Source organism: Anser brachyrhynchus, assembly GCF_964034855.1.
Source record: "Anser brachyrhynchus genome assembly, chromosome: 1".
NCBI classification, from domain to species: Eukaryota; Metazoa; Chordata; class Aves; order Anseriformes; family Anatidae; genus Anser; species Anser brachyrhynchus.
Genome location: NC_137694.1, coordinates 98,213,262 through 98,240,373, shown reverse-complemented (window position 1 = coordinate 98,240,373; position 27,112 = coordinate 98,213,262). Strand labels below are relative to the sequence as shown.

At 45.3% G+C, this 27,112-nt stretch overlaps 1 protein-coding gene across 12 annotated transcripts in view; it reads left to right on the top strand.

Moving 5' to 3' along the window:
* LSAMP (limbic system associated membrane protein) overlaps positions 1-27,112 on the top strand; it is a gene marked incomplete at its 5' end in the record, with an annotated part of 966,571 nt that overhangs the window by 874,873 nt on the left and 64,586 nt on the right. Inside the window, 2 exons of one of the 12 annotated variants that reach the window (XM_080577196.1) lie at positions 9,972-10,119; positions 10,735-27,040. The exons of 10 other annotated variants lie outside the window; for them this stretch is intronic. In XM_080577196.1, coding sequence (XP_080433322.1) covers positions 9,972-10,087 — 116 coding nt within the window. In that variant the 3' untranslated portion in view covers positions 10,088-10,119; positions 10,735-27,040. Of the gene's footprint in view, positions 1-9,971; positions 27,041-27,112 lie in introns of those variants that run through there. One more of the 12 variants, XM_080577195.1, reaches the window with a different exon arrangement.

Below are 27,112 nucleotides of genomic sequence, written 5' to 3'. Positions count from 1 at the left end.
TAGAAAGAGGGAGGAGAGAACAAAGAAGTGAGAGACAGAGAGTAAAGGAAGAGCGAGTTGAAGAGCCTCAGGTCTGTGCTGCCCACCAAAGAAGCATGAAGAGCAGAGTCTGGAAAAGCTGAGCACCTGATGGCTCCTGCTTCTCTGGGACTTCACCAGTCCCTGTCAACTGCTTGGGATTTGAATGCAAATTCCAGAGAAGTGTTTATTTTCATTTTTCAATAAACAGGGTTTGATAAGATGGAAAACTTCTTGGCCCTGCGCTGCAGCCCCACCACCCATAGCAGGTAGCAGGCAGGTTTGTTGGAGGTGTTATCTCAATAGCAGTACAACAGCACCAGCAAGGGAAACAGCAGGCAGCTCTTGGTTAGGCAGCTCCACCTGCTTTCTGGGTGCTGCCCAGGAAGGATGTTTCATTCCGTTGGTAAAGCAGATCAATGCTGACATCATGCACCATCAGAGATTCTTCTATCAGTGCAAACAGTTGGTGTTGCCCTTGGCACTCATCAATAACCAATTATGCGATCATCTGTGTTTCCTGGCTCACTATTTTTTACCCCCACACAGAGGAAATCAGAGAAGATGGTTAAATTTCCTCTCCATAATTCCTGTCCCTTGGCTGTAGCTGGCGTGAGTGGCACTTGTTGGAAGAAGGCTGCGTTCGCTGTGCAGTGGGAAGGTTAGCCAAAGCGCAGTGCTGGCCTGTGGCTGCCCAGGCAGAGCGTCTGGGCAGGTCTTCAGCAGGGTTCATCACTATTCTTAGCTGCTCACATGCTCAGTCGTTGAAGGCTGTTTTGCAAGCGGTCCTCAGTGGTCCTTCATTGAAACTCTAACATTCATGTCCTTGGCTCTGTGCTCGGTTCTCTGTCCTCCTGTGTAATAGTGCATATGCCATCTTTCTGTGGCTCCATTTTTTTCCAAAAAAAAAAAAGTCTTTGTGCGCATAAGAATTTTAGCTTATAAGGCACTTCTAAAGCACCTCTGGTGGTTTTGGTGGGATGGAACAGACGTGTTTATGGTAAGCATGACAATTTTTTTAGGGTTGGGTGACAGGTGCAAATACATGTAAAAATCTGGAGCTTGCTTTCCTCAGATATTCTGCAACATTTGTCAAATTGAGTCATTGGGGATCCTTTTGGGTAAGGCATGAGAATAAGTCAGAAAAGCAACCACAAAAAGAGCACAAACACAACAATATTTATTTTAGAGATATACATCAATATTCATGGAACTATTTTTCATTGCTATGCTTTTTCACAGCTTTTTCCAACTCCTTACTCTCCACGCTTAGCCTCCCATCTTTGCTATTTCAGCTTCCACCTATCTCATGTAGAGCGCTGAAATAAGCTCTCATTCTATTTTTTTCTGTTAAAGATGAGAGTTGTTAGTATCAACTACAAGTTGTTGTAGCATAGAGAAAGGGAGGGACATGGGTGAGTCTTATGGCTGGCATTCTGATGCAGAGATTTGGTTTTCAATTAGATAATGCTCTCTGAAAACAGGGCTGCTGGAGCACATGGGACAATATTGACTAAAGCATAAAACAATTCAGTGGGTGACCTTCATGCTCCTGAGGATGTAGCCAGTCAGGATTCATGGCGTGTAAGTGCCACCCAATCAGTATTCATTTCGTGCGACTCGTAACCAACCAGTACTAGGGAAGGGATGAAAGGCAGCATTCAGGTATGTAATATGATTATCAGATAATATATCAGACTGCGATTCTACAAAGCCAAAGGGTCAACAAGACAGGAAAATGTATTTCGCAGCTTCTGAGAAGATGAATTTTTGAAGATTAACGTGTTCTCAATATAATATGAATAAATACGTAAATTAAACAGATATATAACATGGCTTCCACTTTTCCCTAGCTGACAGCTCCCAGAGAAACCACTGTGTGTGGGGACATCTGTGTTCGTATTTGGTCTGGGTTGTGTTTGCACATATGAAATGAAAAGAGAGTCCTGGTCCCTTTGCCACTCTTCTGTAGGGGGCTCCTGTCATTAGCATGCCTAGGGAAGATAGATGCTAGGCATCTATGTGCTTGTTCCTTAACAGCTTGCCAAAGATTTGAGTTAAATCACCTTTGCCATGCAAAGTAGCATGCATTTGCTCAAGAGTCAGCATTTACTTGGCCTTTTACTGGATGACCTGACTCCCTTGCATTTGGGAGGGTGAGACTGGAGACCGCTACCACGACTGGCTGAAGTTGTCGTGTTTAAAGTTTTAGCAAAACACACTCAGACCTTTGCTCCAGAGAGACTACAGCTGTGGTAACTCTATAAATCAACCCATGAAATAGGTTCCCAGGCATTTGTGCTGCTGCTTCTGATATCCAGTATGAGGAATAGTCTGTGATGCCCAGTCTCTGTCTCAAAGATCGTCTCTGGGTGATCTCACTCGTGTGGGCTCAAAATCTCACTCATGACAAATCACCAAGTTCAAAAAGGGGGAGACAAAACAGACACAGAGTGGGGAGCTTCTGGCTTGGAAGTGAATATGGCTGCCGCAAAAAGCTGGGAGCCATTCTCACAAGGCACCCAGAATGGCTGTGCTCTAGTCAGTGAGAGCAGCTTTTAAGACAGCCACTGTCGTTTCTCATGGTTCAAAGAGCGAGTAACAAGAAGGAGTAAATCTCAGAGAAAAGAAACGACCTCTGAATTTTCTCAGTAGAAAAAGCTGGCTCTCTTGAACTGAAAAAAATGTAGCTGGGCTTTGGAAAGAAATATTCCTTACATTAAGGGAAAAAGGGAAGCATGATAAGATTTTATTGTAGCTAAATTTGAAGACCGTGAGGGAACATCTAGTTTGATTTTGAGCATAGCACAGTCCAGAGAATCTGGCACAGCAATTCCTATGTCATTTCCATAACATCCATGGGGACAGCAGGCCGTCTTTCACAAGGCTGCAGGTGTCATCACTGTGACCTTCCCCATGGCCTGTAGATGTTCCTTAGGAGCCCCCAAGATCTACAGCCCATCTCAGGGGGTTCCACTAAACCTGGAGTCCCAAGGGCATGGCCTCCTCCCCTTCTGTGCCAGATTTCCTTTCTCCATACAGCTTCACGCAGCCTGTGGGGAGTGTGGAGAAGCAGGGGAATGAAAACTAATGAGGTAAAATACAATCATAGCTCTCCTTCAAACTCCCAAGCTGCTCAGATCAGGTTGTGGCGACGGGCAGTCATTTGTCTTTCTTCCAAGCTGGTTCAATCTGGCTCACCTTTCCTCCACTGAAATACTCATGATTGGAGTGTCTTAGGTGAGAGAAGCATAATAACTTTGCTGCACTTAGGACATCATTGTCAAATTGAAGGACTGGGGAGGAGCCACTTCACCCGAGGAAAGTATTTTTATTCAGCGACTGCTAAAGTGCAGGCAGCTTCCTCTCCATGGTCTCGGAGGGGAGCAAAGCACCCTCTTGCATTCTGCCTGCTCAGAAAAATGGTCTGAATTCAAGAATGTGAGGGAAGGAGGGAAATGAGCAGACGGTTCCTGGGAATGCACAGCTTTCTGTCCCAGTGCAAGCAGCCTGATGTGGAAGGTTCTACATTTTACCATGCCTGGTGTAACGCTGGAGAAGATGAAGAGCTGCAAATGGGTGAGAATGGGAGGTCCTAGCTCTGAGAAGTGTCATTTCTAGCAAACAGAAAACTACATGTAACATGCAAGTTACAGAGGGTGTTTAAGCATACACTAAATGAAGCCAGAAAGAGAACCCACCAAAGGGTTGCAACATCTGTTTGTGTTTTGGGCTGTTTCACTGTGTTAACATGCACATTTTTGTCAGGGTCTGACTTTATATCTTGTTGTACGCTAACTTTAGAGCAGTAGGATCTGCTACAAACAGTAAAATAGAAATTGGAAAAGAAAATGCAGCTGGGTGCGTGATGTGCCCTGAAAAGCTATTGATCAGCCTGTACACAGGAAAATGCATCAAGCACAAAAAATCAAGAGCCTTGTCAAGAAGGGGACAGATAAAGGAAGGCTTTGTATAAATGGAGATACAGAGCAATTTGATATGCCAGCTCTTCTGAAGAGAAGTTCTTGCCTTTGTGCAACTCAACTCAGTTGTTACCTGCTCTGACTTCCTTTAAAATGGGGCAACAGAAAGGTATTTCTTGCTGGCAAGTCAAAAGTGGGAGGAGCTTGCTGTTCCGGCTTTATCTGTCCAAGCTGTTTGCTCTCTGTGAGCCACGCATGTTTGCTTTTGTTGTGGGATGCTGGAGGGCGAGGTGCATCCTCTCACAGACTGAAAGGTCCAGTGGACCACGCTGTCTCACAGCAGTCTGCAAAAGGCAGTAAATCTTTGAAACTGTAAAGTGTAGCAGCTTCCAAAAATCTCTGCAGGTTTCCTGCTGAATGTTGGGATCACCACTAGAAGGCAGAGCAAATCGTTTGACATCATCTCACTGGCTAGAAATCGGTAGTCAGGGTTTGCTGCTGATAGTTTGTGCCTCCCCTCCGTCCTTCTGAGCTTGAGAACCTCTGAACGTTGTGGCAGAGGTTGCTGTACAGGAACCATGTGAATGAAATCCCTGTAGCCGATACAGAGGTGTACTTGCACTTAGAGTTCTTCCCTGGGTTTGACAAGTGCTGTGGACCTCATGGGATGGAGCATGAGTTTATGCAAGCAATTTAAGCCTTGGGGCAGTCTGATGGGACAAAGAATGAAGTCATTCAAGGAGGTGATTTTGGACAGGCCCACTTGTACACCGGTGCATTTAAAACATAAGCTGTGTTGACTTGAGCAGGTTCAAATCCCAGGTCTTAGTCTGTAACATTTTTAACCGTATGACAATACAATTTAGTCGATAGACTTAACTCTTTTATCTGATCTGTAATTTTTAAGGGGTACTGGCAAATTTGGGAATTAATTCATTTTGAAGACTCCAAGCTTATTAAAGTTTGGGATTTAGGCTTGTCATATGTTAGACAAAAGATCTTGAAAGTTTGAGGTAGGAAAGGGTGATCAAAGAGAGATGCACGTTTCCATACCGACAACGTAGAGAGCAGTTGTTGAATGTGTATATTCCCTATCTCCCAGACCTTCTTCTGACTCTGAAGAAGATGTCTGAGTGGTAAGAAATGTGATAAATTATTTGTGGATCACAAGTAACCTTACTATACCGGTTACATAAAATGGGGAAATAGCTGAGTTGTATGCCCTGATTTAGAGTAATATTTGTAGAATTTGTAGAGATTTAAAATACATGTCCTACAAATAGAGTTTTCTGTAACTGTATAGTGATGGGGAATGCTCAGCAACATAGCTAGGAGAAGCCTGCCAGTATTTGCATCTGAGGATGTCTTCCCTGCTGGGTAGCTGCATGTCCAGTAAGAACACGTTGGACAGGCCTGTCCGTCCATTATTAAAAGTATCCAGACTGTTCAGAAGCTTCCTGTATGGTCCTGTCCCAAGAATGATGGAAGAAATTGATGATTTAAAAGTATTCTGAATGTTGGCAGAGTCACCATGTGAGAGAGTGAGTAATCAATCAAAACCTTGCCGTGGCACCAAAAGCTGTCGGAAAGATAGGGCAACGTTAAGACGACCCTTCGGGTCTTTGAAGCAGAGCATTTCTTTTAAGTGGTCACCTTCCCTTCAAGTACTAACAATAACTTTCTTAGGCTGTGGGTGGGTTATAAACTCTGACAAATGTCTATACCTGAAACACCAATTTTTTCTTAGGCAGGCCTCTGAAACCTGCAGAGGCTGGGCAAATGGAGAGAACATTCTGGGGTTTTAATAGTTGATATGGAATTTTATATTCTAATAGTTTTTCTTTTTTTTTTTTTTTTTCTCACCACCTGGACTTCTACCACTGTCTCCCCAGGAAAATGATCACTGTTTATTCATTGATTTATTAGATAATGAATGAAAGTGATTAAGTGGAAAAGAGAGGGTGGTGGCTTTGGAAAGGGAAATGCATTTTGACAGTTGTTGAAAGGAACACAGAAAAGTCCAGAAATAATGGATTAGATATCAACAGAACCAAGAGAGTAACACTTACCTACCTCTGAAAAAGAAGCAAAATCCCAAGAGGGACTTGCAGCAGGCTGCCAGCAAGCTGGAAACAGAAACAATGCATGATGACAGATAAGTGGTGCTTATGTTTATTTTAGGTTAAGAGAAACATTAGAGGTGATTTTTTTTTCTTTAAAGAGGATTATTTTTTTTTTCCCTTGGAAGCTATTTCTGTTTCGCAAAATTAAAAATGCAGTGGATTCTTTGATTTTATAATACCTTTAAATGGGGCATTGAAGAATTTATTTTCCAACACATCTTTTTTATTTGCCATCATCGAATGTAGTATTATGATAATGCCATACATACTTTGAAAGTATGTACAATTTCCACTTTTAATTTTGGGGATCATCTCCATTTTTTAATTAGCTAATAACTGTCCATTTATTGTACAACAACTTCAAAAGTCAAAAAAGTTAGAAGGCTAGAAAAGAGGAGATAAACGAAAATGCGAAGGTGATATATATTCACTCGGCATCAAGTAGAGTGGGGAAATGGACAAAGAGCAAGGCAAATATAAAAATGAGATGTTTCCTTTTTTTTCGGATGAGTATTTTTTTTAAATTCATTTGAAATTGAAACAAAGTTTCCTACTGAAGTAGTTTTTCACAGGGAAATACATATCAGAATAGTACACCTGCAGCAGCAAACATTTGTTTCAGGAGGAGCATCCTTTAGCTGGAATATTTTGTCGGGCTGTAGAGTAGGACAACAAGGATGATAGAGCCCTGTGTGTGGCCTTCCTATCTGAGAGGCTGCAGTCATTCTGGGAGTGGAATAGCTTTAGAAACGTTAAAGGACAGAAATAGACATTATGGTTTACTTCTGTGTATGGTACTTCTGCAGAATACGTATCTAAACCCTTCCAGTGTGCATTCAGCTGTGACGCTCGCCTTATGCAAAGGTGCATGGTATTGAATTGGGTAACAAACCTTTTTGTACCTGTGTAAATGTTGAAAATAAAGAGAAAGTGGAGTGTGGAAGAGGGGTACATTAATACAGACATATTCTTCCTGACTAAGGAAACCCTTACCTTAGCAGCAAGCTGGGTTTATTGTTAGCCAGCAAAGCATATCTGGAGAAAGACTGCAGGAATGGTGGAACAAATCATTTTAACATAGCATAGTCATGGTGGGGCTTGGAATGGGAAGCTGAGAAACCTGAAGTCTGCTTATGCATCTGGCATGGGATAAGTGACCCTGGTGAACTGCACCTCTTCTTTGTGCCTCAGTTTCCTCAACTGCACAGAGATATTTGTTCATCTTTAGAGCATTTGGGGCTGCATGTCTTGAAAAACCGTGTGCAAGAACTCAGCATTATTTATCCTAAATGACAGCACCTTGTGTTTGCTGCGCGCTTTCCTCTATTACCAGCCCTTTCCTCACTTGTAGTTTTCCTTATTTATGTCTCTGCCTTCCCATTACCTCTGTGTTAAAGCTCGCATCTGCATTGATTTTACATCACTGCACTGTACTGCAGCCATTACAAGTTTACATTTCAAAAGGATCCTTTTAATCTTTAACCCATTGCTCCAAGAGTCCTGACAACAGGACTCCAGTAGATAACTCCAAGTACGCTACTTATAATGGGGGGTGAACAGACCAGTTGCTGTCAAGGGAAAGGGCCAAATACACTGGTGATAACTATGTTCCTAAAACATCCAAGTCTGTCTTCGCCAGAGCATATAAGGCTTTTCAAAGCAGGATGCTGCCAGTATCATAATAAAATAAAACACTTTGGAAAGCATTATACTAGCTCGGGAAGGTTAAACAGCATTGCATGGCATGAAGAGACTTCTACTGCTTAGGTAATATGAATCACTTGGAAACATGAACTCCCTTGCTTCATCCCTTCAGCCGTGTGCTGTTAAATCTCTGTACATGCAGCAAGCAGGTTTTGTGTTGTGGCAGCAGCATTTCCTATTGACTGCAGAAGGAGTAAGGCTTGACATCCCTGGAGAAGAGGAGATCTGGTTTGCTTACTGCTCTCTTGAACCTGGATGCCACAGCGCACTTCAAGTCCATCTTAGCTGTCCTGGTAGCTGGTCAGAAGATGGTTCTTCATCTCCTTCTGCCTCTATTCCTCACTAGCAAGGCATTTTAAAAGCACCTCCTTACTTTATTGTGAAGCAATAGTTCTTATAGTTAGGGAGTGTCCTGCACAATGGGAAGAGAGCTACGTAGGCATATGAAATAGGTCAATAAGACACTGAATAAATTTATTTTCATGCCCAGTGAAGAGTTCACATCATGCTCTGAGTTGTTTCAAAGTATGGGATTGCTGTTGCATGTCGGTTAGGAGGGGTAGGTAGCACCAAAGGGTTCTTCTTAGATCTTCAGCCAAGTCCAACGTAACTCGTGAAAGTCTTTCCTCAGCTGGCAAGAGTTCTGGGGATAAGACCTTAAATATGTGGTGCACCACCAGTCTCACAAATAGTAAAATCTTAGCTACTGCCTTTTTGCGTGGCAGAGAAAGGCGATATCCCAAGGAACAGTTGAGACACATCAGTAGTCTGCTGGGAGGAACAGAAAGCCTGAGTGACCTGTCAGTCAGAGACGCACCTTCACATTGGCTAGAAAGCTCTGCAAATGCTCTCATCACTCAAACGAGGCAGACCCATGTCTCTTTGCTGTAAGTGCAGGTACTAATAAGTGTTTCTATGTTTAAGTTGCTGTGTAACTTCAGTGGCTTTTCACAGTATTTAAAGCACGGATTTACAATGATGCTGGCACGTAAGTAATTGCTTAGAGATGGCAGGGTGTAGGAAGCAGAGGAGCAGCTGTCCTTTCATTTTTGAATTAGTTACGGGAGTCGCTCCCCAGGAGTCCCGATGCTGGAGTTGCAGTATCCTGACATTGGCATAACTGTGCACGGAATCAAACTGGATTCCTAATAGCTTTGTCTAGCCGCCAAATGCAAGGGGTTTGAGTTATTCCTCACAGAGTAAACTGTGAGACTGGAAAATAAAAGATCCTGTGATTAATTTACTGAAGAACAGAAGAGATTCATTTTCCATGTGCTTAGTCTCGGTGTTCGAGAGAAATTGCTCGTGCACTTGTTCCATTCGAGAATGTGCTTGTTTAGTGAGGATGAAAGCTTGACGACCTGGAAGTTCAATCAGAGCTTGATTTGGGGAAAAGCAATTTCGAGGTCACCCAAGGACAGATGAGGTGGCAAGAATGAGTGTATGCGGTTGAAATGCAATGAAAATGGTCAGTTCCTTTAAAATACGGAGGCATTCCTGTGTTAAGCGTTAAACAAATTTACCTTTGGGTTTCCCCATCTAAATCTGGTCCACATTAAAGCATTTACCCCGGTGGTCCATGCTGTCAGATTATTTACAGGCAGAAGTACCTGACCAGTCTCAGAAATGGCCAGAACAGTAGTGTTTGGATGATGTGGATATAAGGTGTACCTCACGCGGTGAGATTTTTAGTATTCACTTCTGTCCTTGGGGCTGGGTTGTGCAGGGAGTTGTTTAATTGATTGTTTGTTTTAACTTTCATTTGATTTTGGTGGATCAGTTACTTTTTCATCAATATCAACATAACTTGATCCACTGGGAGTTAAAAAATAAGAAATTAGTGGAGGATTCACCTTGCAGGCAAGATACTGCAAGCCTGGAGTTGCATTAATGCATCCCAGCAGCAGCATCTCCCATGGTGGAAGTTTTGCCTTGGGAATTTTATGTCCGTGTGTGTTCCCACCAGCAGCTGGGTAACAACTCAGAGAGAGAATCATCACTGGTATGGTGGGGAAGTGCCCAGGTACAGCACATCCCCATAATTTTGGGTGGAGATCCCAGAGAAATTGGAGGTTTTAGAAATGTGTGGTACAGACTATTTACACACATGAGTCTTTGGCAGCGTGATTTGTAGGTCAAAAACTGACTGCCAAGGACCAAAGAAAAGAGGCAAGTGAAAAAGAGTCTGTTGTTTTCTGTCCAGGTGGAAATCTAATTTTGCATAGGGAGCCTGCCCCCGAAGATCTGCAATGCCAGGCTTCCCTGGAAAGAGAAAGCTCTGGTTTCCATTGTGCCTGTCTGCTGCCCTGGGAAAACTAAATAGAGCTGTGTGATGAGGATAAAATAGCAAGGTAATGCCTACGGCAGAGAGTGCTGCTGCCATTGAATATTTTTCAGTGCCCTCAGGCAAAACTGTTTCTAGTTGGGACAGGGGAGTGTTGATGTGCTAATTCAAAGGAAATGTTTGGTTCTAATTGCAGTGGATTGAGAGGAGGGTGGATGGGTTTAACAATAGATGATCTGCAAGAAGAGATGGCATTATGACATAGAGATAGATAAGGACTAAGATTTAAAGAAAATGGTTTCAACCGATTCTACCAAGCTGGTTCTAATTAGCTCTATTCTGCTAGCCCTCTTCCTCCTTTTCAGGGAGCACATCTCGGGCTGTGCAGCTATTGTTTGTCCAAGGTAAAATCCAGCTTTCAGGGGAGCCAGTCTTGTTATTCCTGAACTCAGCATTGCGTCTCAGTTGAGGCTGTTTTTCCTCTTCCTTGGTTTCAGTAGGTTAATGTATTTAATCCCTACCTTGGATACAGTGAGCAGGTGTGGGCACAAGAACTGACTCGGAACTTGGACACAGTTGGTGATTTCAAGCACAAATTCTCTGGGAGATTTGAAAGCTTGGGGGCTAGTTTCTCTTACAATGATTGCTCCTTTTTACATGCCTAGATGCTTCTTGATTTCAGATTCAACAGGGGAAGGAAGTGGCTGACTAGAAGGAAATAGACCAACCTCAAGCTATTTCTTCATCATCTCAAGCAAGAAATCCCCTTAGAGAGCTCATTCAGCTGAGATTTCTAGCTCAGTTTTGCAAAGGGAGGCCTCTCACTATTTTAGTGGAAACATCATATAGAGTAGATAAGGAGTTAAATAGTTTGTCTGAACAAGTGACCCCGGAAAGTTACGCCTGTTCCTTGTGTGCCACTTACTCCATCTGTCAAATACAGATAAAGATACTTAATAAAGTCTAGGAATAATGGCTGAACTGGTGTCCAAAGACAGTCGAGAATGTCTCGAACAACTAATTGCTTCTCTTGATGGCGTTTTTTATTCCCTGTTCTCAGTACTCGTGGTATATAAGGTCTTGCTCACATTAAGGTTGGTGTGTGATTGCTCACCTATCCAAATGGAATTGGAAGCCAGCAGCTCAAGTATGAGCAAATATAGTTCATTCGTAATTGTCCTTGTTAACGAGGTTCCCATTCTTGCTCCAGGGAGGCTAAATGCTTTCACGTGACCCAGGTCACCACTAGCAAACATCACAGTGCTGGAGCAAAGAGCGTTACCGTAATCCGGTACAGTGACATTTGTTAACGTTAACTGTTCATTAAAAATTTTTGAGCAGCAGACATGTTCATAAAGCTCACAGCCCGCTCACAGATAATTCATGAGCATAATAAAAGGATCCATTATTCATGTAAGTTCTTTGCTGTGAAAATTAAACCAGCTCTAATACCTCACATGCATTGGTGCATTTTGGGAGGGTTTATTTGTTGCATTTGTCTTGTACTTTAAATTTATGGGATTAAAGTTGCTATGGAGAGACAAAGCAGTGTGGACCGAGTTTTTCATCTGTTGTTAAGGCCTTATGAAAGCATAAAGTTGTGCCACTTCAAGTGCATTGATGTAGTTAAGGCAGTGAAATACCACCTAATGCATGTTCTGTAAAAGCTCTGCAGTGCTTTACAGCAGCACAGCTGTACAGGACCTGGAATATGCTATCCCAGTATATACACAGGTATGTTCCAGACATTGACTTTATAAACATTAGGTCCAAAAGCACTGCCCCCTTTTTCATCTCTCTCCTTTTTTTTTTTTTTTTAATCATTTCCCTACTGAGGGTTGCAGTTCTGTATAGGTAAAAGAGGGTAGTGTCAAACTTCTCTAATCTGTTTCAATGTGAAGTCAGCTGAGTTTGCTGGGGTTGCTGTTGATTTTTGCCTAAAGTGGAGCAGGAGGTGCTGGGAAAAATAATCTCCAGCTAAGAGGTAACACTAAGCATGGGTAAGGGATAGTACCTTCAGAGGTTAGGGCTGGAGTGAGAGACACCTGACTACAACCTCCTACTCCTAATGAGACTATTACTATCTGGATAACAAAATTATTTGTAGACCAGGCCTAATACTCCTAATAGAATCATTTGAATGCAAGCTGAACCGTACAAATGATACAGAAATCAATGAGTACATCTATTCAGTCTGACACTAGCGTAAGCTGTCTGTTATTGCAGATTTGAAAGAGTCGTATTATACATCCTAAACAGAAAGCTATACACACTGAAAGACCCGAGCACAAATGGGCACTTGAACTGCGAACAAAACAGACTGTTGCATGTAAATGAATGTGTGAGCATGGAGATATTCCCCTGACAGGCATCCACACGCATGCCAAGTGAAATGCACCAACAAGACATTGTTGCTGGTAGCAGTGGTGTAATCATTTTCATGACTACAAGACCTTGAAGATCCCATTGCAAGTGAAAGATGTGGAGGGATGTAAGGGGAGGGGGGCAATCTATTACATTTATTTTTGCTTTGTGGACTTTGGCAGTGGTGAAATTACTTTTTAACCTTTTCTTCTTATTCATCTGATGCATTTTGAGTGATAAAACTCCTTTTGCAAGCTATGAGGTGAAGCTGCCACCAGGGAGGAGATGAAATGTCTGTACATCTTACAAACATGCCTGTACTTGTGTACTGGGGCCTCCCCGCTACTTTTTCTCATTTTAATATTTTTTTCCTCCTTTCAGTCTGCCTTATTTAGGGATACAGTGGGAACAGAGCAGAAGCAGCAGTATGAATAGGGTTAACACACCTCATGCAGTCCCTGGGTGGGCAGAATTAGAGGGGAGGCAGAAAGTGAAAGCAAAGACAGGCAGGGACAGTCATTGAGGCTCCTGGCCAGCACTTTTGTGAAGGCAGACCTTATCCTCTTGTCCCCAAAATGTGTTACTGGGGAGAAGTTCCCTCAAGCAGAGGCTGAGCAAAGTGCCCTGAAACTCCTGTTGTTATGCCAAAAGCAGGAACCAGCTGCAGAACAGAGCAGATTCTGTGCAAGTACCTTAAGCGCTGTCATGTTTCTGCATCCACAGTAGATCACTCTCTGGACCACCAAACTGCACATGCACTAGCCATATTGGCTTGTTTGGGAGTACTGCAACAAATTATACCTTCTAGTGAGGGCCTTGCATGCATGTTATGTTGGATGATGAAAGAACCTATATTCAGCTGTATCCTACAGCATAAAGCAGTCCAGCTGCCTTCCCTCCCTTTTGGTTAGGGAGGGCAGAGCTAAATTGTGTTCGTGCTCCATCTACAGAAGGTATGAGGTGAAAGACTGAAGTTCCTTATCGGTGCCTGAGGGTTTGGATTGTGTCAGCTATCAGCCTGCTCCTTTATTAAATACCACCGCGTTCCCATTGTGCCCTTCCAGAGCAAGTACCTAGAGAAAGGTGAGCAATGAGCTCAGTGCAGCAGTGCTTAACCTCCTCCACAGTCTGTACCCCTGCATGATCAGGCCTGGGACATGAGCATGAAAGAGGTTTGATCTTGATGGATGACCTCTTTCTAGACACAGATGGAGGTCAAGACTCCATGCTGGTGCTCCTTGATATCTTGGTGTCCTTTGATATTATTGATCAAAGAAGTCTTCGAGCAGCATCAAGGACCCAGCAGGTGAGGGTGGCTCCATTCATGTTTCCCGGACAGATTGCAGTGTCAATATTGCCCCCTCCGTTTTGCTCTCTTCTCTGCACACACAAGCTCAGAGCACCAAGAGATGAGAGATACAACATGCTGCTTTGCCAGCAACACATTGGCATAGTTCAGTCTTGTATACCCTTCTTCACTGAGGCAATCTCTGACAGCCTCACCAAGATGTTTCCTTGCCTGGAAGAAAGAAGCAGATTGAAGAAGGGCTGCTACTTCCAACCAAGTACAGAGATTCTAGGAGTGTTTATGACAGGAGGGGCATACTCACTGTACAACATATCTCACCATTATTTGAGGGATCTTACTACCAACTATCAAAACAGCCCCTCTGCTGCTGGTCATTCTGAACTGGTAATTCCTCTTGAGCACTCAGATCACAGAAGTGCCAAGGAAAACACACTGCTATGCTCGTAGAAGTGGCCATACAGGGCTTCTTGCCTTGGACAACTTGTTTTGAAAGAGAGAACCTAATGATCCAGGAAAGGCAGGTACACCACATCAATAGTGGCCTTGCAACTTCCCTGTACTTCACGTTCTTTTCTGGATTCTTGAAGCAATAGACCTACTCCAAAAAGCAGGTCTAGACATCCTTGTTGGTCAGTACTCAATCCATGACTCCTGTCTTCTCATCACAACACTCCTCCCACTTCAACCTATAGCTTCTGGTATGCAAGAAGAACAATTTTCAAGTGGCATTCAAGAGGGAGGTATTCCTGTATTGGGAAGTCTCCCTTTAGCAGTAGCAGTTCCTCCCCAGAAAAGGAAGAGGAAATAAAATTGTCTAGTAGATGCTAAGGGAGAGAAGAAAACACCAACTCGGCAGTGAAATTGCCCTTGTGGAGCTGGCTGTTGCCAGGAGCACCTTTCTTTGAAAAAAGAAAGGTGTCTTAGACACCTTTTTAATGAAGAAAGGTGTCTTAGGAGTCTCTAGTACAGATAATGGGCAGATCCAACCCATATATTAGACCTAGATATAATACTAGTGCAGTATTGGATGTATTTGGAAGTTGGCTTAGTTATGTCCATCCTAGTCTGTTTGGAGGCCAGGCCTGAGTCTCAAGTCATGATTTTTATTTTTGTGGTTTGTGGTGGTTTGTTGTAGTTGTTTGTTTGTTTGTTTGTTTCCCCAGATCTTTAGAAATGGCTGGGAAAGACAGTTTCTCTGTTTGGTTTTGTGCAGCTCAGCCATTCTCCAGCTGCATGACAGACAGGGAGGGTTTGTGTCAGCTGGGAAAGCAAAATACATGGAGACACAACCACCTGCCCCCTCGTTAGAGCAGCGTATAACAGGCACGGCCTTTCCTCCCCAGACTCGATCACCAGGCACACCACGTGCCGGTAGTAGACGGGACAGCGTTGGAGGAGGCCGCATGGTGGGGATGAGGGAGAACATCACCTCTTCCTGGATGGGGGTAGTGGGGACAGGCCATACCAACAGGCATTGTCAGCCTGGTAAGGGGAGAGACCTGGGGCTTGACCCAGTGAGCTGCTGCCCTCCATCCCTCTTGACTTCCCCTGTGTCAGCTGTGGCTCCGAAACAAGCCCCAGCCCTGCAGAGGGGCAGGTGGCTTAGCTGCTTCCCCTCGGCCTGCAGGCCTTTCCAGCCGGGGTGGTTTGCTCTCCCACTTCCATTTTAACTCCTCAGCTCCCTGTCAACGATGCCAACCAGCTCACCTCATTAAGTTACAGAGAAGGAGGCCCCCGGATTGATGGCAGGCAGGTTTAATGTGGCTCTTTCTGAGCACTCAAGTGCAGCATGTAGGAGGCTGCTGGGGAGATATTCCCGCAGGCTCCAGCAGAACTGACTGATTGAAGTTGCTCTGAATTGATGGCTAATGGGGGAGCTTTCTTTGATAGCTCTTTCATTCTGGGTGCAGCTGGATAGAAAAAGATATCTCAACACGAGGGAGAGGGGCTTTATTCCCCCCCACCCCCCTCCTTTATTAACAGATGCTTCCAGGGCACTCCAGCAGCAGAATGAGATCTGATGAAAACCTAATGATTTAAATGATTCTTAGCTCCTTCTCTTTCAGCAGCTGCTCAGTCACTTATACACACCAACTGCTTATAAGCACTGAGGACTAAGGAGGGAGCCAGGCCAACCGGAAAGGTGACAATTGTGCAGAATGAAAGTCTCTTGGGGAGAAGGCTTAGGCCACTGGCATCAGATGTGGCTTTTCCGACCGTGGCTCTGAAAATGGAATCTCGGCTTGCTGTGGACATGGCAGCTGCATGTAGGGCATCAAACAGCTCAGCGTGAGGGGCGATGAGGCGGTGGTGCAGTGAGGCTGAGGGCTGAGAGAGCCAGGGGGGCTGCAGGGCAGGAGTGGAGGCTTTAGAGGAGCTGTCACGGCACCTGCTGATGTTACGTGTGGCTCAAGCTGCTGTTTGCGAGACTTAGGCACACACAGGCAGAATTATATCAAAGCTGATTAACAGAAACTGGCTAATGGTGAGCTTTTCACACCCTCCCCGTGGAGGTCTCTGTTCAACAGGCTGATTGCAAGTACTTTTCCTCCTACCGTATCTAACCTTTTAATCAGATAATGGATTTCTTCCCATTGCCACAAGTTCGACGTCCCCTAAAGTTTCCGTCGGCCAGATGTCCCTGCAATCTGTGTGTATCCATGAGCTGACGTATTTGTGAACATGCCATTTCTCATTCACATGCACAGAGCAGGATGGGTGTTGTGGAGTCCAGAAACTCAGATAATTTGATCCAGTTTGAGATCAGCAGGCCGGATTTTGGCTGATATAAATCAGTGCTGACTTGGAGCATGGTCATTTTGCTCCATTTGAGGATCTGACTCATAATTTCCAATCTAGGCCCTGGCATCTGGCTGACTGTGGCAGGGCACTAAAGAAGCTGTTGTGTAGGGCTTGCTTTGCCCGTTTCCACGGCTTGACACAGCAGCCATTTGTCTTCAGTAATTTGCACCATGTCCAATCTTAAACTGCCAAGGTGAATTTAAGGGAGGCAGAAAGTAACTACACCCCCACCTGGGAACTTGGCCATCACATTGCAGGTAAAACCCCTTTGCTTTTTACAAGAGAGGACTTGGACTGCAGTGACTTTTGTTTGCAAATGATCGGAAAGCCCAGGGTTTTTCTGCTCAGAGACAGAAGCCTAACTTTTAATGCCATGCTAGGGAGTTAGAAGCCTTCAGCCATTTCTGGAAAAAGGGTGCTGTTCATGAGAGCAGCACCCTGTTCATCAAGGGCAGAATTTTATTTCTTTAGAAATCACCCTTGTTTTCATGCACAGTGCGCCAGAGATTGCTTGCTCATCAAGTTCAGGTCATAAAAGGTGAAAACAGGTATGCCTGCTTGGTTGGGATCCAAGAGAAGTCTTTGATAAGTGGCAGCTGACCAGGAGTAAGCTACTAGACAAAGCAAGGCGACACATCTGGCCCTCTTCCATGGAATATCCTGTTCCCCTTTTAGCTGGAGGTAGCATGCACAGCCGCAATTACAATGAACTCTGATGGTGTTATTCCTTCTCCCTTTCCCCGCCTGTAAAATGCCATCTGGGAAGGAGGGTTTCCACATATTTATGAATTTGCTGGCCAGATGGGGTGAGGTCCTGTGACTTAGTGTGGCTGGTGCTGGAGGCAGTCCCATGGCACTCCATCACAGCACCAGTCCTCCTACCTGGCTGGGCTGGGTTTGAGGAGCCACTGGTGAGGAAAGCACTTACTGGGATGAGTATTGGTGCAGGTTCACAGCAACTTAACATGACCGCATGTCTTGAATGCTGCAGCCAATATGATAACAAGGAAATCCTTCATGTGTGAGTTAGATTGATCCAGCACATTGATGTAGCATTGCAGTTTGAATTGTAGGAAGTCCTGTGTTCCGTTCCACCCCTTTCCTTCTCCCTGTTATGTTCTTACCTTCACTGCAATTTTGCCTAGTGGCTAGACTCTGCTGGTGGGTGCACAATGCTCATCTTACAATGGATGTATGGACCAAAGGTCTTGAAGAAATGCCACAAGCTAGCTAGTCCATATCCCTGAATAATGGCAGGGTAAGCTCCTCCTGAGTCATTACTGATACCTGTTTCTCTAGCTTGTTTTGAAAGACTCCACACCCTCCTAGGACAAATTGTGTTTGTGCTCCATTATCTGCTTGCTTGTTCGTTTTGTGAGATTTCATGATTTCATCACTTTTATTGTATCTTTCTTCAGTCTTCTTTAAGCTGAGCAAGTACCATTGATTTTGTCTTTCCTTGTAGCTCGTGTGTCCTACATCTCTGGTTATTTTCTTGCTTTTTTATGGACTGCTTTCAGGTTGCCCACATCCTTCTTGCCCTCACCTCTCAGTACCCCTCCATCTCAGGCCTTTTCAGTGGGTTTCCAATTTGTCAGACAGATACATTATTAGCGATCTGTTGATTGCATCTCACAGTCTGATTGTAGGTAATGCAAATATGGGAAGGCATTCGTGATCCCATCAAATCATCAGATGTCAGCTCATTGTCTGCTGATTTCTACTCCTGGGACTGGAACCTGGAATTGGCTTGGCAGCCAGCTGTTCTCAGCTGTAGGAGGGAAACAGGTAGGAAACCAACTGCCTGCAGGTTGACCAGGCCTCAGGTGTATTTATGCTACCACCAATGCAATTCCCATGTCTACTTGCATCTACCCCATCCTCTTCCACAATGTGGAAGTTATTCCTGGCTGCTACTCGGTAGCTGAGCCATAAGGCCACAAGTGATGACTGTTTGAAACTGGAACAAATGTTTTATGTGGTGCCCTAGTTTATCCTTTGATATATGATGCTCCAAAAATTATTTTGCCAGTAGTACACACCATTGCTGCGACGTAGAAAGTGCCCCCCAAGCTAAGTCACACAGGGTACAGGGATTGTTGAAAGTATATCACAGAGATTTATGGCAAGCCCAATTATCCTCTTTTTATTACAAAAATCTCCATCTATTTCAAGGATATTCTTGGGGAAGTGAGAGGAAAAAAAGCTCTCAGTCCCATGGGAAGACAGATCCAGTTGCAACCTTCACATGTACACTTAGCTCATAAGTTCACCACAACACAGCTGCACTGAAGTCTGCTAAAATTGGCAGAGTTACAGGAGGGACCAATCTGGCCCCACTGCCTCTGCTCCACGGAACAAGCATATTGAAAGGTCTACATCCCAGCCAGCGTGTCCGCAGACCGAAGGTTAAGCTGGCAAAAAAGACCTAAGGTCTGACAAGCTGCCGGGAGTTTGTTCACATGCACACACTCTCTTGTTCCCCCCCTCCCTTTCCACCTCCTCCTCGACCTTCCTTCCCTGAACTTTGGCCAAATATTGTCTATTATTTCTACAAAGAGGTTTTGTCTTGTTTTGTTTTTTATACCATTTCCTCTGCTGCTACTTCACTCTAGCTTGATTTAATGGCCTTCAAGACTGCACCACTGAGATTCTAGACTGGGAGCGTTGCTTTTAAAAGGAGACTTCTGTACCACTAATTTCTTGCTCTCCCTTGCATTTCATCTTCCTTTCTTGCATTTGTGTTGGGGAGGTCTTAACTATTTGAACCTGTGTTTGACGCTGCTGGAGAATAGGGCCTTTTTGTGTCCTGGGGAGAGAGGGAGGAGGCATTGATTCTCCGCAGTAATATTCGTGTACCTGTCTATGGCGAGGGGCTGGCAGGCCAATTTCTTCCTATCAGTGGGATCTCACAGTTCAGTGCCTGAAAGCTCTGGGGTGGAAGCAGCTGCGAGGAGCTGAGGCTGGAGGTAAAGGGTGTGAGCCTGTCTGTGCTGCTTCACTGCCCAGGCAGCGAGCAGCGTTGGGTGCGGGAGAGAGAGACGGCTGGGAAGCAGGAGCGCAAGCAGACAGGCAGACCAGACAGCTGAAAAGCTAGGAGATGTAAATTGCCCGCTTCAGCCGGTGGCTGAGGAGGTACGGTGAGTGACTACGAACCCAGAGCCATCAGCAAAGGGGATGCTCAGGCCGAGCAGGAGCCTAGACACTTACACCAGCACGCAGGGAATTGCTGGCTGCTGGGATCCCACCCTAGGCAGAGCAGAGCAGGGAGGCTCGGGGACCACGTACCGAGCAGCATCTCCAGGGAAACCCAGTAGTACGGTGGGTGGGATTGCTAGCTGGTATAAATTGCTCTGGCTGCCTTCCAAAGCAAGCAGGGCGATGCCAGCTGGGAACGTGACCATGGGAGAAAGGTTATCTTTAAATCAGAAGGGACTGCGCTGCCCTCCTTAGGCTGTCTCTGAAACAGGGGTGCTCTGTGCAGATGATCTCTTCTCTTGGAGCAGATTATTCTCCCGGATATTAATTCATTTTAATTTCTGGTTTGAGTGAAGGGGGGAAAAACTGCAGATGTTCCCAGAGCTGCTTCCCATAACTCCAGTAACTGGTAACTCATGAGTTTTTTGTCTCTTGCATGATTGTTTTCTCCCTGCATGAAGGAAACATTGAAGTTACGCTTAGGGGCGGGTGACTAACAGAACAGCTTCAAATGGGGATTTGGGCTTTATTCTTAGCTCGGTCCAGCTCTGGTGAAAAACCTCAGTCCCTGCTTGCTTCACTGTCCCTTCCCCAATCTTGCTGGCTGCCAAGAGGAGGAATTCAATAACCACTTTCCCACCCCCGCTGCCTGGTATTGCTGTGAAGTCAGTACAGGCTCTCTTGCAGCCGCTCTGCGTTGGCTGCAGTGCTGCATCTGCAGTTCAGCTGAGTCCCAGCTCCTCACTCATCGCTTCTCTTCTTATCTAAGCTTTGCAGGTGCCAAAGCAGATCTTTTCCCCTCTCCTTGCCCTCACTCCTATGTTAGTTTCCAGTTCCTCTTCTGGAATGACCAGGGGAAAAAATTTGAGGAAAGTCTGGGTTCCCGGGTTATTTTGGCTTTAAGACTGACAGCCCAACAAATATACAGCAATGGCAAGGGGAGATACAGATAGTCTGCTGGGATCATCTGTCCATCACTCAGCAAGAATGTAGTGCTTTATTCACTTACTGCATCTTCTCATGTCATAAAGCACAGTCCAAATGAAGGCTTGGGGAAAATGGATTTCATACTCCATAAAGAGCCCATTTCTTGCACTGCTGGGTAAGACCATGAACTTCTCTGAGTGGGCTCAGCTGTGCTGGAAATTAGAGAGACCTGAATGTCTGGTGTTAACATTGAGCAAAACATTGTGCTGATCCAGGTCCTGCTCTGAACACCGCATACTGAGGTACCTGGGGACAACACCACAGCCTTTGAAGGCTCTCCTTCAGTTAATAATAATGACAGTATACTTCAGATGCTTTGGACCACAGGGATATGCATTCATGTTTTCCAAAGAAGTGTGGGATGACTTATTTTAGGGAAGGTAAAGCCACTAGCTATCTTGGGTTGGAAAGTATGTCAGAATTTCATTCTGCTCATGATACTTTAGCACGAGGAGAAAGTGGAGAAAAAAAGAAAGAAAGAGAGAGAGAGAGAGAGAAAGGAAGGAAGGAAGAAAGAAAGGAAAGAAGGAAGGAAGGAAAGAAGGAAAGAAAGAAAAAAGAATAAAGAGAGAATCTAAGCCAGAAGAGACAAATACAGTGGCAAACTTGACACGGGCTTGTGTGAGTGCTGGGGTGTTGCTCCACTAAAAGCAGATTTGGTGAGTGCACACAGCGAGTGGACCTTAACTTTGAGGCTGGCTGGAATGGGTCAAGGGAAGTGGTAATGGGGAGAAGCAGACTGTATGGGTTACTGCAGTTCCCCACAGCTTCTGGGTTCCCTGCCCCTCTCAAGCATCTGGCCATGTCCTGCTGGGTTGCTTTGGGATTTTGGCCACCCGTCCTGGCTGCTCACATATGCTAGAACATCCCTAATGGACTGGTGTCAGCCCCTGTGGCCAACTCCAGCCCAGAGAGCTTTTGTCCTATCCCTTCCCACAACACCCCCAGGGAGAAGGTTACCAAAGTCCCTGACACCATGTCCCCTCCACGTAAGTACTTTCTGCATGTGGGATGCTTCTGAGAGCTGGTGAACTTGTTCGTAGCAATGAAGGGGTTGGACCAGTGCCTAGAGCTGAAGCTCCACATGTGTAAGTTATATTCCTTCAGAGCACCCAAAGAACACCAAACCAGTCCTACAGATCCAGGTTTTCACCTCATGTGGCCTTTTTCTAGGCAGTTTGTGTCTGGTGTTCATCATAGATACGGTGTATTTTGTTGCCTGAATGAGGTTCTTGTCTCATTAGGCATGGGCCTTTATTTCACCAGCTCTGGTACATGTTTGTCAACTGAGCTAAATGTAGCATTATTCAGAATGAGCATCACAGTAACAGACAGCAGGATACGGCCCTGCTCAGAAGAGAGCTCAGAGCTTAAAGAAGGCTGCTGCTGACAGCCCTGGTTTTCAGGGTGGATTTCATCCCTAGTGCATCCCCAGTGCATGTTGTTATTGTTCAGTACACTTGCAAAACCTTGGATTCCACACAGCTTTCCTGTCCCCAGCTTCAGATAACGTGACTTTCATTAAAATCGACAGGCAGTGAACAGGAACTAGTCCCAGCTCAGCAGATACACTGCTGAAAGCCCACAAGCCTGGAGCTTGCTCTTGCTTACCCCACTGTAAACTGTCTGGGCCCCATCCTGACCTTTTGAAGGTGGGTGTAAGTCTAGAGTTAACACCATCGATTGTGGGAGCATACATCTGGCATTAGACAGGTTTACAAGAGATCAGAGCCTGCCAGTGCTTTGTCTTCGGTGTTTCTGCATGTTGACCTTAGCTCTGGTACATACAGAGCAAGGGTCACTTTCAAGTCCATTTCCAGTCTCCTTTCAAGGTGCTGCTGTGCTCAAGCACCACCTTCGTGGTCTCATTTACATGCTGCCAAATATATGTACTCATTTCGGGATTATCTCAAAGAGGGGGCAGCCTGCACTTGTCAGATTTGGCCATTTCAATCTTTCCTGTAAAGACATGTATCCCAGAAGTGGACATACAGTGTTGCACGCTCTACAAGTTGAGCAGAAGAACCCATTGGGACCCAGCTGTGCTGGGGCTCAGGAACAACAGGGACAATCATCTACTCAAACCACTGAGGTGGTTTCTTCCCTCTTTAGAAGGACGTTGCCTCAAAAAAACTTGCTGAATTTCTGTGCTATGTGAAAGGTGTTGTTCCTACCTTAGCTCTTTAACAGAAATGGCCTTCTTGGGCATCTTCTTTATTTTCTTATGGATTCCTGTTTCTGAATAAGCAAAAAGAAAAAGAAAAAAGTAGCACGTGTTAAGCTGAGCTCCATGTTTCGGAGAGCAGAGCAGGAGCCAAGTTGCTGGGAGTGGTGGAGACCACATGTATGAATGAATGTGCATGTAGCCAGAGCTGAACTGGGAGTACTCATGAGCGTGCAAGGGCGCTGTAGGATGGCACCAGAACAGGGCCAGGGGGAAGGAAGCACACCTCTGTCTCTGTTCAAAAGAGGTTGAAAGAGGATTTGCATATGTAGCATGCATATAGCCGAGAGTGGAACAGTAATTAGGAGTAAGTGAAGGTGAAGCTGAAAGAGGAATTTCATGTTCTGTGGAAGATCTTTCCATGTAAGCTATTGTTCAGAAAGGTTATTAGCAGGCAGCAGTACAAACTGTCCTGAGCTGCACGCTCTGCCTTTGTCTGACTACAGGATTTTTACAAGCCTTTTTTTCTTTGAGAGCTGACAGCATAATGGTCCTGGACAATGCCAAATCATCATCTGCACGCTCGCTAGGGGAGCTGGGCTTTTATATGAGAGCGAAGAAGATAAAAACAGCACACTCAAAGCAGGACAGAAATGACTGAACAAGGGAATGAGAGAAGAAGAGAGAGACTTAAATGCTGTTTGCTGGGCTGGCTGTTTTTTTGCCTTCTGTTTTCTTCCCTTTAATTTCTTCCCCTCCCCTTCGCATCATGTTCTGGATGTCTTGTTCCGGCAGTGCTTCAGTCATTTTGTGGGTCTGTGTTTGCAGAGCATGAAGGGTCTGGTTGTGAAGTAAATACCAAACAGAAGCTTAAAAAAATGGGGGGAAAAGCACTGTACGAGGGAATTTAGGAGAGATGTTGTCTCTCCTTCCCCAAGCAGCATTTCTGCTCCTGACAGGCAGCCCTGCAGACTCCACCTGCAGTTGGACTTCACTGAAATACTTCTCTGGGAGTATCACATAACTGAGAGCTGCTGGGTCAGGTCCTTAGCCTGGACAGGTCTGAACTGACCGGGGCCAAGAGAAAGACAGAAAGCCAAACTTTTCTAACACTCAGGTGTATTACAAAAGATCAGCGTTCAGACACGTTCTTACAGACTCCCATAGGCAAACTGGGGGTGTGTATCTCTAAAGCACACCTCTCCCCGCCCTCCGTTCCCTTATCTCCCTTCTCCAAGGCTCCTCATGTGTCCCTCACTGCGCGGTTCCTTTGGTAATACGGCGAGAGGGTGAGCGACCGTCAATCTCCCGCTCCTCTTCCTCCACGTCCTCTGCAAAGATTGTGGGAGCTGGTACAGTCATTAAGACCGAGAAACTGCTTGAAGCATTTCTGCTGCCAGTCTGTGTTTGGGAGGAGGAGGATTTCCTTCAGTCAGCGGGTCCCTGAGTTGCCCCAGACACACAACGTGTGCTGGCAGGGATGGCATCTGGCTTTATCAGCTTTGTTGCTGGGAACAAGCTCCATATAGTAACACTGTCATGCAGGAACAAGGCAACACATTGCAATTCATGTCAGTAAGCCCTTTATGCTGTTGTGTGTTACTATTAAAGATATGATTGTGTCTGGCATTATGAAGTATTTCAGAAATGTTTTAGGATATTTTAGCTCACTGTACCAGGCCCATTGTCTGCTTGCCTTCAGCCAGGCGCCTTACTAATCTTAAGTCCAGCTTTACAGGGCAGAGGGAATCCTCTAAAATAATGTCATCCTCCTGCATACAAAATCATCAGAGCTTTTTGATGTCTTTTATCTTAGACCCTTCCAAAGCTGATACCAAGTGGGGAGCAGGAGATTTGTCCCCCTCCTAATGGGATAAAGCTGCTGCTCCCACCAAGGTGTGAAATACTGCAGCGTGACCATTAAACACTGAGGGAACTGGAAAAGTCTGCCAAGAGCACTGGAGTTTTGGTGAGGAGAAGGGGGAGGCAAAGAGATATTTCTCTAGACAGCTGGTTTGCTTCTCCTGAGTGGTTTGAAATGTTGGGAGCATGGAGATGAGGTGTTGTGTGTGTCCTTATGTATAGCTCTACTCTTTCTGCCAGTATCTTTGCCAGGTTATTAGATTAGCTACCCTGGCTGCGTCATCAGAAGACGTGGAGATCAGCGTTAGAAACCTCACACGTATGTCTGGAGCCCTTCCTGGAGGTTTTTGTGGCTTCTTGTGTGCTTGCTCGGGAACAGTATGCTTTGCAAAGAGCCTCAGTTTAGCTTTATTATTTGATTGCATATAAAGAGCTTATTAAAAAATGAGTAACAGTAGCCATGTAATTAACATTACATTTGTTATCATCTAAGTCCTGTGTTGACTGCTGATGTTTGGCACAGGCACTGACATACAATTTAAACAAAAAAAAAATAGCCTGAATGAAAATTTAGCTTTTGGAGTGTCTTTGAAGGCTTCAGCGGTACAGCAAATTAGTGCTACTATGCTGACTCTTTCTTGGGACTTACACTGAAATCTGGAAGAAGTTGGTTAGTCTGGACACATATTCTGGAAGGAACTCAGGTACTGAGGCTGAGGGCTTCCAGAACAGCTCCCTTTCCTTCCAGGCTCCAAAAGAAGGAATCATTTTTCCAGCAGGAGGCAGTGGCCTTCTGGCCTGACCGCAGCGGAGACTCTTCAGGAGTCTGCTCTTCGGGAGGTGCCCTCCTGTGTGAGCTGGGCTGATGGAAACCTCCTCCCTTCCTCTGCCACCAGACCAGCTGGTGTGATCGAAGAAACAGAGTCAACTGAGGGCACTGTATTGCAGCTGATAGCAGAGTAAAAGCCTGAGTCTGTAGGTCCTCAGGATGCTGGTGAGACACACTAAACAGCGAGGTGGAGGCAGCCTGTGCTCCACCTGGCTGTGGTCTCTCACTGGGAAGAGGACTATGAGAGTCCTCAGTATTTTGAGGAGAGAAATTCTTTGCTGTGCTGATATATCGGCCTCTCTGACTTAGGGTCCTGCTGCTCCCCTTGGTACAGGTAAAGAGGGAGCATGAGAGCACGACCACCAGAGTATGCCTGCATCTTCCAGCAACAGGCTTCACAGAACCGTCTAGGAGAGAGGGAACCAAAATACAAAACAGCTTCTGTGTCAAAAATGCAGAGGAACAGCTAGATAAGTATCCAATCAACCAACAATACAGCAGAGTACTTGAAATAATTTTCCCTGAGCTGTAAAAAAAGTTGCTCAGGAGATGGAGAGACAGACAGGCAGCAGCAGCTTGCCAAGTGTTAAACGTTTTACCTGGCCCTTCTTCTGCGAGATGCCACTTGCGGCCTGCCTGCAGGTCATTCCTTCTCCCACAGGCTGGTGTCTCACCTCAGGCTCGCCCCATCCCTTGGCTCCATGCTACCAGTGAGTTGTCTTCTTCAGGGAATCCCCCGACTGAGGCTGAAGGTGGGATCTTTCCGTAAGGTACATCAGCTGAAGGCTGAAGGCTTGCTCCCCCAGGGAGCCATGCCAGCTGACATGACATACCAAAAGGAAAGAGTAGGCCAGCACACACTATGCTCCTGCATTAAAAATTTTAAAATTGTATGGTATTTTATTTATCAGACTTCTATTTCTTTCTTTTTTCTTTTTTTTTTTTTCCGTGTTACCTTTTTCCAATACTGCTCTTCAGCTGTCGTAGGACTTCGCCAGTCCCTCCACACTGAGTGCTCAGGTCCACTTTAGAAAGCTTTCTGGCCTCCCTTTCAACTGAATGGTGGGAGAGACAAAACCTGAAGGAGTTCCCACAACCCTTCTGCAGCCTTCCTGCTGCTTGGCCTGCGGACAGAGAGGTCCCCCTCCAGGGCAAGCGGTGCGGATATTAAGTAAGGGGCGGGTTGGCTGAGCCAGTTCTGTTCATTCATTTCCTTTAGTACTGCTGGTGGTCACCTCTAGAGCGGTTTTCTTAATGGGGTGTGGGGGATACCTAGCCGTATGTGAGCGTGCATGGCACTGCGCAGAGCTAAGAGGGAGCCAGACCCCCGAGGTCTGCCTGGCAAATGTGTGTTTGCAGTACCAGCCATGAGAGCCAGGAGTCCTAGGGAAAATGCAAACAAAAAAAACCCAAGCCACAAAATCTGAAGTCAGTAAATAGAAATGAAAAAAAAAAAAAAAAAAAAAAAGAAACCACCCACACCTAACTGTTCACTATCACCAGACTGTAATGAAAGGAAACTACTGCTACCAAGCCCCAAGATA